The 13,299-nt window shown below is 47.7% G+C and overlaps 1 protein-coding gene across 1 annotated transcript in view; it reads left to right on the top strand.

The window, feature by feature from the left end:
* Window positions 1–13,299, top strand: part of TENM4 (teneurin transmembrane protein 4) — a 2,883,939-nt gene that overhangs the window by 2,723,195 nt on the left and 147,445 nt on the right. Inside the window, 2 exon segments of the mRNA XM_053900128.1 lie at window positions 9,888–9,989; window positions 12,003–12,197. Coding sequence (XP_053756103.1) covers window positions 9,888–9,989; window positions 12,003–12,197 — 297 coding nt within the window.

The raw sequence follows: 13,299 nt of genomic DNA, 5'->3' as shown, positions 1-13,299 counted from the left end.
TCCAGGCCAGAGGTAATGTGGCCCAGACATTTCTTTCCATTTTCCAAGTGAAGTCCTGGCTGTCATGGGAGTTCTTTTCTTTTTTCTTTTTTCTTTTCTTTTCTTTTCATTTCTTTTCTTTTCTTTTCTTTTCCTTTCCTTTCCTTTCCTTTCCTTTTCCTTTCTTTTCTATTTTATGAAACAGAGAGAGAGAGAGAGAGAGAAGGAACACAAGCAGGGGAGGGGCAGAGAGAGAGAACCCCAAGCAGGCTCTGCTCTGCCCTGTCAGTGCAGAACCCGATGCAGGACTTGAACCCACGAACTGTGAAATCAAGATCTGAGCCGAAGTCAAGAGTTAGACACTTAACCGACTGAGCCACCCAGGCATCCCTGTCATGGGAGTTTCCTAACCTGCAGGGCTCTAGGTCATCTACATAGCTCTGTATGTTTTCAAACCAGACCATGCTGACCTGGTTTTCTACGTAGCTCGTGAGCAGTATTGAGCTTGGCGACAAGCCTGGGTAAATGATTGGAGAATAATTAGCAGCTCCCCCCACCCCACCTCCTCAGAGCCTGTTTCTGTTCCTCCATTGTCTGTCATCACAGAATAATTCATCGCAAAGTGATGTTCGTTAGATGGAACTCTCTAGCCAGCAGCTGAGTAGAGCTTTTAAAAACCTGATTTCTTAAATAATTTGTTCTAAAGGCAGACTTGACATGAAGTTGGCATGATGATCAGCAGGTCGCTGCGTGGGAGCAGCAAAGATGATTATTCTGGCTCTGGCTCTGGCTCGACCCCCATCTTGCCCAGAACTGCTTTGCATTTCAAAAGGCTGTCTGTTCTTCAAGAGCTATTCAAATACTACCTCCTGGAGGACCCGGCCCTCCTCTTTGGAAGTGGTCCACAAGTTATGGCATTCTTGCATAGTTTAGATCTTTCTGTCCCCTCCGGCTTGTTTTGATAGACCTGTGGGTAAAGTCTCAGCCTTTCTTCCAGACCGGTGCTTCTCAAAGTGATACCCAGAGTACCCAAGGGCATCAGCATCACTTGGGACCCTACCCCAGGCCTGTGAAATCAGAAACTCTGGAGGTAGGGCCTAGCAATCCAGCCCTTCAGCTGACTGACACAGGCTAAAGGTTTATAATCGCTGACACTATGCTGGGGACAGGAGCAAAGCAGCATTTCCTGAGCACCTTGTGTGTGCCAGGGTGTGTCCATATTATGTGTGTGTGTGTGTGTGTGTATGTATATATATATATATATATATACATATATATATATATATATGCATGCGTGCACTATGTACATATACACAGACTCATACATGGGTAATGGTTTTCTTTAATCTTCACAACAGTTGTGTAAGGCAAGCGGCTTTCTCATTTCATAGACGAGTAAGCTGAGACTTCAGACAGCACGTTCCCTGGGTGCATGTTCGTTCACATCCTAGAGAGTGGGTCTCTGATTGGCCCAGATCCTCTGCAGAGCATCACACGTCCGAAGGAGCGGCCGGTGGAGGATTGGTAGATCTACAAGGGAAGGAATTGTGTCTCCAAACATGTGAGCACGCACCTCACCTTTGAAGCCCTTCTCGAACAGCATAGCACTTGTGAGCCTCATCAGCACATCTTGAGTGTCTCAGTGGCCTCTCCGGCATATGCTTGTGGGGCATGGTAGGAGACCACATGTGCAGCATTCTCCAGGCAAGGCAGCGGAACCAGAGCCAACAGTGGAGCCTCTGACACCTGGGAGAGCAGCCACCAACAGCCCCGGGAACAGAGTGGGGGCTCCTAGCCTGAGGCAGCAGGGAGGCACCTCCTCTCCAGCCCTGTCTTGAGGACTCAGCCTTGCTGCCCCTCTCACAGCCTGAGGATAACATGATGTTCACTATCCGTTATCCGCAGACTCGGAAGGAAGGTGTGAAAAGTCAAAGTCAGTCCTTAAATGAGCAAGCCTCCTTTTCTCCTCTTAAACCCCAAACATGAGGGGCGTCTGGGTGGCTCAGTTGGTTAAGTGGCCAACTTCGGCTCAGGTCATGATCTTGCAGTCCGTGAGTTCGAGCCCCGCGTCGGGCTCTGTGCTGATAGCTTGGAGCCTGGGGCCTGCTTCTGTTTCTGTGTCTCCCTCTCTCTCTGCCCCTCCCCCATTCAAAAATGAATAAATGTTAAAAAAAATTTTCAAATCCCGAACATGATGATTTTCATCATGTTTCAGCTCTTTCATCTGTTTGTGTAGCTAATGACTGACAATTTGGGTTGACTCATTAGATCACAGACTGTTAGATCTGAAAGATCACCCAAGCCATCCACTTCACTGGAACACTTCCTGAGCCAGACTGGATGCTTGGGAAATATTTGCTGAATGAATTTAATTTCGTAGATGAAAAGAAAGACCCTGAGAGAGGAAGGGATCTGGCCAGTGTCACCTAACACGCTGGGGGCAGGAGTAGGCCTAGAACCCAAGTTTCTCAATATAGTCCAGGCCTGTTCCCTCACACATGACTTGTAGATTCAGAAGATTTCAAGCTTAGATGATGCGATACAACTTATATTGAATCCCCCTGCGGTATCTCTGCCAGTCATCAGTTTGCCCTCTCTTTGAATACATCCAGTAACTGAAAATGTATGGTCTTATAGGTCACCTAGTCCATTCATTTCATCACTCAGCCAACATACATTCGTTTAACACCTGCCGTGAGCCAAGGATGTTACTGTTTACTGAAGATTCAGAAACGAATGACATTCCCTGCCCTCAAGAAGAATACAGTATTTGGGCACATCCATACAACTTAATAGACTATAATCCAACATGGTAAATTGTATCCTTCTCTGACTTGTACAAAACTCTTTCTTCTTTGGAACTAAGCCCATTTCCCAAGGACTATATAGTCCTTACTCATTGGACCTAATCAACCTCATTTAGGGCCACAAAACAAAAGTCCAATCCTTGTTTTACGTAATAGCCCTTCAGATATTTTTAAACAGAGGTCATGCCCCCAGAGTAAGCTAAATTCCCAATCCCTTCAGGAATTCTTTATTTGAAATGTGTGTTCAAGTTCTCTTATCCTTGTCTTCGTGGCTCTTCAGTAAACCTGCTCAAGCTCATCTTATCTGTCTCTTAAATGTGGCTCCTGGACGTGAACTACTGAACTCCAGATACGGTCTGAGAGTGCAATACAGAGTTGCACTTCTTATCAGCCCCTTTCTTCTAGGCAGTGCACATCTAAACCTGTAGGGCAAAGAAACAGTGGCTTTGTTTGCCAACTACTAGCCATTCTCTGGAGTCTGACTGTCATCCCATGCCTCCTGCCCTCTTTCCTCCATTCTCCTCTTTGTATTTCAGTCCGTTTCTCAACACAATGAACATTACTGAGTACTTGCTATGTGTGTGTAGCACACAGCAGACTCTTTGGAGAACCAAATGTGATGCTTGTCTTCAAGGAGCTCATAGTCTTACTGGAGAAATTCTGTTTGCCCCCAAAGAAATAATTAACAAAGAACCAATACTTAATGTAGTCAAGGGAATAATCATTTTTCCTAGACCCCTCCTTAGAGCTGCTCTTAAGAGTGGTTGGTAAACTTCTGGGTCTGATCGAAAACAGACCTCCCAGTTAACATACCAGTGCAGAACTGGCTTCAAGCCCAGGCTGTCAGGAGCTTTGTCAGATTTTTGTCATTGCATTGACCTAGACTGTTGCAGACTGGAGGCCTTTGAATCCCATCATCTGCACAGATCACTGGGGCACCTACAGGGACTGACATCTCACAGGCCATGGAACAGCTTTCCAGCACCTGGCACCTTCCCAGTGCCAATCTAGAGTGCACAGGGAGAAAAGTTCTTTCAGATGTTGGCACGAGTCTGCCTGTGTTTGGGCTTCTGGGAGACAACAGGTTTAATTTGTTTTGATAGTGCTTTTCCCCAGGAGGAAATCTACCCAACCGCCCTGCCTTCTTCACATTCAACACCATGCTTGTTTGTTTTCCTGTTTTACCATGGGGAGTTTCTGTGTGTTTTGTGTGTGTGTGTGTGTGTGTGTGTGTGTGTGTGTGTGTGTGTTTACCTCCCAAAGCCCACATTGCCTTGCTTGGATTCATTAGACCAGGTTAGTATATTGCTTCGGTTCATAAATGGAAGGCATGTGTGACCCTTCTTTAAAACCAAAGTGTCAACTCTACCAAGTCCTGAGCAAACCTCTTTACATGCACAGTGTTACAGTATTAGCTCTTCAAAATAGCTCTCTTAGGTGGCTGTTACTAACCCATATCACAGATGGGGAAACCGATATTTAGAGACGACTTGTCCAAAAGGCACATAGCCAGCCAGAGGCAGCCTGGCTCCAGAGCCCATACTCTGCTTCAGATGGTCTATCACAAACTCGGCTTCTTTGGCTTCAGACAGAGCTTGGTTCTCCTACCAGATTTGCCCTTACAGCTAGCCATGTGACCTTGAGGAAGTGACTGCAGCTCACAGTCTCCATCTGAGAGGTGTAAGTGTGTAAAATGATGGCAAAGGTACTATTTCTCATAATTATTATGAAGAATAAATTAGGGGCGCCTGGGTGGCGCAGTCGGTTAAGCGTCCGACTTCAGCCAGGTCACGATCTCGCGGTCCGTGAGTTCGAGCCCCGCGTCAGGCTCTGGGCTGATGGCTCGGAGCCTGGAGCCTGTTTCCGATTCTGTGTCTCCCTCTCTCTCTGCCCCTCCCCCGTTCATGCTCTGTCTCTCTCTGTCCCAAAAATAAATAAAAAACGTTGAAAAAAAAAATTAAAAAAAAAAAATTAAAAAAAAAAAAAAAAGAATAAATTAAAATCTGTGATACACCTTTCATGGTCCCATTTGAGGGAATGAGAGGGTCTCTCTTAGAGTCTTTCCTCAACCTTGAGTTGCTGTGGAATTACATCCTAGCTATGCTGTCTGGTTTGTCTTCCTTTTCTTGGTTGCCCATAATAAACCCAATCCCCTTTCAGAATCAAGGAAGATGTAATAGATGTAACCTAAAGTATAAATTTCAGGAGCTGCAGTCAAGGCCTTGTACCCAGTCATCCAGTTGGCTGTCCCAGAGTCCAAGTTCCTGGCTCTTGCAGGAAGCGTTAGCATCTGTCCTCCTACACAGAAGCCAAAAGGAAGAAGCAAAGGATGGATCCAGTAGGTCTACCAATAGGTAGACTTTGGTCTTTCGAGCTGCTGCTCCCAAAGAAATGCCGACATGCACACTTACAACTTGAGAGATGAGAGAAGCAGCGGAAGGAGTTGCTTCTGTTGGCTGGAACACATCACAGGGGACCAAGAGACAGAGGAGGGGCTGGGAGCGAGGGATACATACTGGATGAGCAGAAAAGAGGGACTGAGGATGGCCAGTGAGCTCCGGCCTCACTCACAGCTGATTCTGTCTGTCTTTGGTGCTGGAATCCATAAGCAGGCTCCTGTGACCATGGAGGTTTGCCTGACCAGACCAGGGCCTGAAGCAGGTGCGCTCACGCCCTGGTGGGCTCGTGGAGGAGAAATGCCTCCTTTCCTCCTCTGGTGTGACTGCCCCTGTGAACTAGTATTCCTCTCCCTGGTGGGATTTCCTCTGTGGTTTCTCCCTGTTTCCTACAAAAGGAGGCTTTTGGATCCCAAAAAAGGAAAGCAGAAGGGCGCCTGAGTGGCTCAGTTAAATGTCCAACTTCAGCTCAGGTCATGATCTCATGGATCTCAAGCTCCGCATCAGGCTCTGTGCTGACAGCTCAGATCCTGGAGCCTACTTAGGAATCTGTGACTCCTTCTTTCTCCGCCCCTCTCTGGCTCGTGCTATGTCTCTCTCTGTCTCTCAAAAAGTAAATGTTAAAAAAAATTTTTTTTTTTAAAAGGAAAGCAGAAGATGGAAAATGAAGTCAGGCTTTCCTGGACATCAACCCCAGACCAGGAGGACATATTTATCAATTCTGCTCCTCTTTCACCCTGACGCAGCAATGCTAATGATTTGGGTCTGGAAAAGGGTAGTGAGCAGACAAAGGGAGGCACTGTAATGGGTTCACTGAGGCTTCTATGGTTTCCACATCTCCTCTAGGAAGAAGCGTTGCCTTCTCTTCCTTCTGCAGACACCCCTTTGTATTTCGAAAAATATTTTGTACAACACCCAGAGAACACACCCACTCACAACACACATCCAGAGAATGAGCTAAGGAAACATTTAAACTTTATAGTCCAATATTTGTGGAAGAAAAAGAAGTTCCTGAAAATTAAATCTCCTAGCAGGACCCACTGTTGTGATAGAAAAACAAAAGCAAGAGGAAAAGGCCCCCATTTTCCAACATACCATACACCCTGATTATGAAAGTCAGTTATTCACAGGCAGCTAAATTTTTAATTCCGATCTGAGCAGTCTAAAGGTACACCTTCTGTTAAATGAAGGCAGCTGCAGTTTGAACATGAGCAAAGCAGGAAGGAACTATAAGGGGAAGAAATTCACCAAACACTAATTGGAAACATAACATTTATGCAATAAAGTTCACACTTCTCCCAAGCCAAAGAGTGTCACTTCTGCCCTAATGTTTAGTATAGAGATATCTGGTTAGTGGAGACTCATTTGTGGGGTCCCAGGTGGACCCCCAGTAGTTGAAAGCCTTCCAAGTGGAAGAAAAACTATAGACCTAAACATTTCGTCCAAAGGAAATATTTTCTAAATGTCTCCCTTCCACTTCCTTGTTGCTGTCGTAAAATTATTCCGTGTCTCTTAAAACTTCTGCCTCCCCTGACACCAACAGCCTGGGGCAAATTTTGAAGGAAACAGGCTTCTATTCTGTCAGATTCAGCAAACAACACTATACTCAGTCACGGAAAATGTATTTTCCTTACCATTTCACTATGAAGGCTTTTTGGCAGATGATTAACAGGTTTGTATCTCGCAGACTTCATAAATCAAAATCTAGACAGTGTGTAACACTTATCTGCAATTGATCTTGTTAAAAATGCAACTGGTAACTGGCAGTTTATTAAGAGGCATATTTTATACCCCTGGGTTTGAGAAGGACTGAACCAGAGAGTTTTAGAGCTGGGGGGATCTCTGAGATCATCCGGTTGAATTCTCTCACTGATAACAACAACATAGACTACGTGGCGTTTCAATAGGGGTGAATAACTTACCTTCAGTCCTGGGAGTAACTTAGCCTTTTCAAGAAATCAGGAAGGCTTGTCAGGAGAGGGGGCATTTGAGCTGGATTTGAAAGGACTAGGAGTTGCCATGCAGGGAAGCAAAAGAGGAACAAGTGGAAGGATGAGGAAACAGGTGCCGAAAGATCAAGTGACACGGCCAAGGTCCCACGGCCATTCAGTAGCAGAGCAGGACCCGGAAGCCAGGCCTCCTGCTTCTGCCCTGTGCCCCTTCTGCAGTGCCACGGGTGGAACCCACCCTCCCTCGTTGTACTGTCAACCAGTAGCTTCAGGTGAAAATAATCTGGCTGTAAACTTTACTCACAATTCTTATTTTTTAAAAGCATCTTCAGAATGAAAGTTCCCAAGTCATTCTCTGTAAAGACACTTATAACCTTAAGGCAGTAGGAACGTGGATTCTTCCAGGCAAAGTCAACAGAGAGCAGAGGTGCCCAGGGCCCTGGCTTGTGAGCCTCGCTCTGCGGGGACCCGGACTACTTTGTGCTGCAGTGAGTCCAGGCAGACTGGACCTTCTTGTTCTTAACACTGCCCTTGTTAGCAGGGGGACATCGAGGGAACGGGATTTCCTACCCATTCACCAAAGGAACTACCCATTTGAACTCTTTTGCCAAACGTTTTTAAGTAGTTTGCAAGTTAATAATGGCAAACAGTTGGGAAGAGACCTGTTCTGGGAAATGTACCACGCTAGGAGTTCCTCACCATCCCCCAACTTTGTCCCTAACCTATCCATATTTGGGTCATTCCTCAAGCCCACCTCCTCTGGGAAGCCTTCCCTGTCCTGGTTTTGTTCCTTATCAGTTCCCACTGCATTGGCCCTAAGTGCTTTTTCACATTTAAGGGTTCCTTGTCTGGACGTCTTTTCTGCACAGTTGCTCTCTTATGAATTGTAGACTCATAAAATTTTAGAACAGGGGGTAGTGCTAGGGGTCATCTCTGCCTTCACCTGCATTTCACATATGAAGGAGGTGAGGCCCAGAGAGGGGAGGGAAGTTGTTTTAGGCTCCCCAGCATGGTACTAGAAGAATGGACCCCAGAACCAGGTCTCTTTACCTCCAGGCAAAGCTGCTTCCATGCCCTGTACTGCTGCCTGGGTGACAACTGTCCTCTCGTTCTCCCAGTTAGGCTGCAGATTTCCTGTGGGCAAGACTCACGTCTTTTAGGCTGACATCTCATTTAACAGAGGCCTTAGTCTTGGCTTCATGACTTGTAGCTGTGAGCTAAGACAACAGGCTGAAACCCTTAACTCTGTCCCACCTTACCCTTCCTCTGCTTTCTGTTCTGACTCACTCTGAGACCTTGGGTGAGTCACTGCCTTTCCTCTGGGTCTCAGTTTCCTTCAGTGTTAAATGAGAGCATTAGGCTGTGGTCTCTTGGATCCCTTTAAGCCCTGAAACTTCTGGAGTTTACTGCCTTCTAGCGGGGATCCTTTGCTGTCTTCAGGACCGGCCTCCCTGTGCCATAAATCTGTCACCTCATTCATCCCCCCGGGCTCCTGCTGTGGAGTGAGTTCCTTCAAGGCCCAGATAGCACAGTATCATTGAAGAAGACCAGGCCTGGAGTCCTGGGTTCAAATCCTGCCTCCAGGACTCAGTGGCTTTGTGGTTCTCAGCAGGTTACTTCATCTTTCTCTGAGCCTCCTCTTTTTTCTTTTTTTAATAGGAATAACAATACACGCTTGCAGATTTGGTGACAGTGAAATGATGAACTTTGTGGAAATACATGACACAAAGAAGATATTCAGTATATAGTGGCTTCTTTCCTTTATTCCACATCCAGCATTATTGAGAAATAGGCTGTTCCAAATACACAGATTTTCTAGGTTAAAAGACTGGACTACCTGATGCTACAAAACGTTGACTATTTTTTTTGCTAAAACCTTTCTTAAATAAATGCCATTTTTCTTTGTCACGTCACACAGAGTATACTAAAAGTAGTAGGAAGAGTTTGAGAAAATCATATCCCTGCAAAAGGTGGGCATGACAGCATACGCCAGGGATGCAGGGACAGCAGAGGGAGTACGAGAGAAAACTCCTGTGCCTTTTGAAAGAACTTGGATTTTTTTTTTTTTTTTTTTTTTTGGTCTCAATAAATGGGAAGCCATTCTGAAGGGTTTTAAGTAGGAGAGTGGCAGGATCAGATTGGTTTTCCGGAGATCACTCAGACTGCTGGTTGGTGACTGCGTGGGGTGGGGAGCAAGAGAGGAAACAGGAGACCAGCCAGGAGGCCATTGTGTTAGCCCTGGGGAAGACACTGTGCACCCAGACCGATAGGTGAACAATCTGAGACGGGTAGAGACAGGTTTGCAAATGCCAGGAGCTTTATGAAAAAAAGAAGAAGAAAATGAATGGAATATCAGCCCTTTAAGAGGAAAATATAAAGCACAGCAAAGCATAAAGAAGACCGCAAGGACTTCCCAATGATACCCCAGCATCCACAGATAAGCACCACGAACAGCTTGCACTGTTGTCCCCAGTGTTTTTAGCTGAAGAATTTCTTATGCGTTTGTAGATACAAACTTGATATATAAAAACTTGGTTGCGGCAGACGTTTTCCAGAACACGACTCTTAGTGTCATTTGAGATGCAATAAGAGTAAAACCAACACACATCATTTTTAACTCTGTTGGTTCTTTTCAGCGACTGGGCCAGAAGAGCTAGAACGTGTGGGCCCTGGTTCACCTGAGGTTTTGATACCTAGGCCCTCGGTCTGGGTGAAGAAGTTTCTCTTTTCAACTCTCTCCCTCTCTCCTTCTCCAGAGTCGGTGGATAACTGCCCCAGCAATTGCTATGGCAACGGCGACTGCATCTCTGGGACCTGCCACTGCTTCTTGGGCTTCCTGGGCCCCGACTGTGGCAGAGGTGAGACCTGTGTGTGCGTGTGTGCATGTGAGGCCCACTCCCTCGGCCCCATGGGGGGCTCACATCCTGCTTCTCGGAGAAAGCGCAGGACCCCAGACCACCTCCTGCCTCCCACAAAAAGGACCCCCCAGAGCCATTCTTTGGAAGCTCCAAGGGCAGGGTGTCTGCCGGCAGAGCTAAGGCCACATCAGCCCCATTGTCCACAAGGACATGACTGGAGAGCTCAGGAGGGCCAGCCTTTACAAGGGCAGGTACAGTGAACCTCACGTCTGTTGCGGGGGAAGGGGAAGTGACAGTGAGGGTCTTTCAAAAAAGTTGATTTCCCTTTTGAGGAGTGATCAGCCTTTGCCAAGTGTCTTTGGTGTTTTTTTTTTTGGGGGGGGGGGCTTGTTTCACTTGTTTTTTGATTATTGAAGTACGGTTGACATGCACCAAGTGTCTTTTCTTTGCTGTGCACTCTGGCCTTGTGGCAGGGCCTGCATTAGTGCTCCATTGTTGCCAGAATCTTTGCAGGGACCACCGAGGGGAGAGACTCGGGAGGGAAGGATGCTTTTCTCCACACAGGACCCTAATGTTGCCTCATACTTGGGCACATACAGCCCTACTAACATGGCTTAAAGGCTACCCGTGATACACTCTGTGCCCTTGGCCTCTGTTCCTGTTCTCAGAAGAATAAACGTGGCAAAGGCCAAAGGAGCTCTGTAGTCCTGAGGCTTTGGTGGCCTCTGGGGAAACTAACACGGCTCCTTCCTCTGGGCTTCCCACCTCTTCACTCATTCAGCAGGCATTTGCTTAGTGCCCTCTAGGGCCTGTTCCTGTGCAAGGTGCTGGGGTTAGAGCACTGAGCAAGCCCCAGTCCCAGGAGCTCTCAGTCTGGTCGAGGAGACAGACGAGTAAGTAGACGATGACAAAGCCATCATTAGTAAGTAAAACATGCTAGAGCAAGGTTAAATTGGGGAGCACCCATCAGCTGTCTCAGCTTGGACACCATAAGGACCAGAAAAGGCCCCCTAGATGGGGTGCCATTGGAACCTGGACCTGATGCTTGAATAGTTATTCATCAGAGGAAGGCAAAGATGATTCTTCACCGTGCCCTACAAATAACAATACAGCGTGATGCTGTTTGGGGGATTCTTCTTATCCTTCCTGATGTGGAAGACACTCTGTTTGAGACAGCAGAGCTGCAGCCCTGAGGAACCACAGTGATTACCTGATCAGTGCCTTTAAAAGGAAAGAAGCAAGGCGGGGACCAGCAGAGGGTGGTGCAGAGAGAAGAGATGAGTCATTCCTTCTAACAAGAATTACTGTCTCATCCCATATGCACTTAAAGTTAAGAGTCACATATAAAACAGCCTTATTGCATCTTGGTAAGGCTGGTAGGTACTTACAGCACAATGCAGTATAATTTGTTTTTATATAGTGTCCTTCATACAGATGATCACAAAACACTTGACGCTAAGAGGCAGAATGGAAAGATAATACTTTAGAGAGCCAAGCTGGGCTCAGCTATTCTCTTGTGAGGTGTGTGGGGCTCAGGTGGAGCCTGAAAGGCAAGAAAAGCTGAGATTGACTGGGTTAGAGAGACAGTAGGTGGTGCTGCAGGTAGGGGGGCAGGGAGCAAAATGGAATGCTGTCAGGAGGGTGCCGGAGGAGAGACTGGGTCAGGCAGGAGGCCTAGCCGCTGTCTTTCCCGGTAAGACCAAGAAACAGATGGAAGCTTCCTGCATAAGGGTCCTGGTGACCACCGTGCTGCACCAGTAGTATGCGGGGATGGAGGAAAGCGGTGGTCACCGGGCACTAGCTCCCCCAGGCCCTGCACTGCACACCTTTGCCTACAGTTCCGGATGTGTTTAAATTACAGTGAAACAAAGCAAGAGACACGGACAGATGGGAATTGTAGCAAAGCACTTGAGGCTCTTGGTCAAGCCTGCAGGCCGAAGGGAGAAAGGGACAAAGGCAGGTGGGGTGTGCAGGGTGCTGATTCATGCCAGACTTCCTGTGCTGTCTCCCCAGCCTCCTGCCCCGTGCTGTGCAGTGGGAACGGCCAGTACATGAAGGGCAGGTGCCTGTGCCACAGCGGCTGGAAGGGCGCCGAGTGCGACGTGCCCACCAACCAGTGTATCGACGTGGCCTGCAGCAACCACGGCACCTGCATCATGGGCACCTGCATCTGCAACCCTGGCTACAAGGGCGAGAGCTGCGAGGAAGGTAGGACAGCGGGCGGGCAGCCCAGCACCTTGCTCCAACACAGAGGTCAGCGCACAGCGCGGGGAGGGCCTTCAGGGAGCAGAGGAGAGCTCCCGGACAGCCTTGGGACCCCACCCCAAGCCAGGCCCCCATCAGCAGCAGGAATTAACCACATGGAAGAGGACGGGCAAATCAGAGTCCTAGGCAGCGAAAGGAAGAGAAGTGTCCTATGTGGAGCCTGTCCTATACACAAGGCTCTGTCCTAGAAGTCTTCTGTCATTTGACCTCAAACCCAACAGGGTAGGGTAATATCTCTGTTTTATACTTAGGGGAACCGAGACTCAAGAGAGTCAGATGACCTGCCCAGGGTCACACAGCTCGTAGGTGGCAAAGCTGGGTTTGAGCCCAGTGTTTCTGGTCCCTCAGCCCAGGTTCTTTCTCCTCCCCTATAAGCTCATGTGCTCCGCATGTCTGTTAGAGACCTTCACACTCTGCCTTCTGTTAGCCCAGGCGTGTGTTGTGTGGCTCGTAGATGCTCGTGAGTATGTCTCTTTCCTCCATAAACTATGATCGTGTAGTGGAGGCTAGACAGTGAGCTGTCACTTTAACAGTGTTGCCATTTCTTTCCCAGGCAGTCTAACTTGGTGAGGTAAGTGAGCATTTTCGTCTCACAAATGAAGATCCCGGGGCCCGGGGAGAGGCAGTGGCAGGCCCATGGTCATGGAGCTCACCAGGGGTGAGCCCATCCATGGCCATGGAGCTAACTGGTGGCAGACCCAGTGTCATGGAGCTAACTGATGGTGGGCCTGTGGTCATGGAACTAACCGGTGGCAGGGCTGGGACCCACCCCATGTCTTACTACTTCAGAGCCCTCTTTCTTTTCTACTGCATGGGATTTCTAGATGAGAGAGGTCTTATTCACAAGCAATATAGGGTGGCTTGTAAAAGCACATGCTCTGGAACCAGATGTAGGTTTGAGTGCTGGCTGTGCCACAAACTAGCCTCACTTCCCTCATCAACAAAATGGGAATTCCTTCCTCAGAGGGCCATCATAAGGATTGAATTAAATGGCCCATGTAAAGCACTTAGCTCAGTGTCTGACACATAATAAATGCCCCATAAA

This window comes from Panthera pardus, unplaced genomic scaffold, assembly GCF_024362965.1.
Source record: "Panthera pardus isolate Hobbes unplaced genomic scaffold, ASM2436296v1 HiC_scaffold_12, whole genome shotgun sequence".
Lineage (NCBI taxonomy): Eukaryota > Metazoa > Chordata > Mammalia > Carnivora > Felidae > Panthera > Panthera pardus.
The sequence above is the reverse complement of the archived record's forward strand: the minus strand, read 5'-3'. Positions and strand labels throughout refer to the sequence as shown.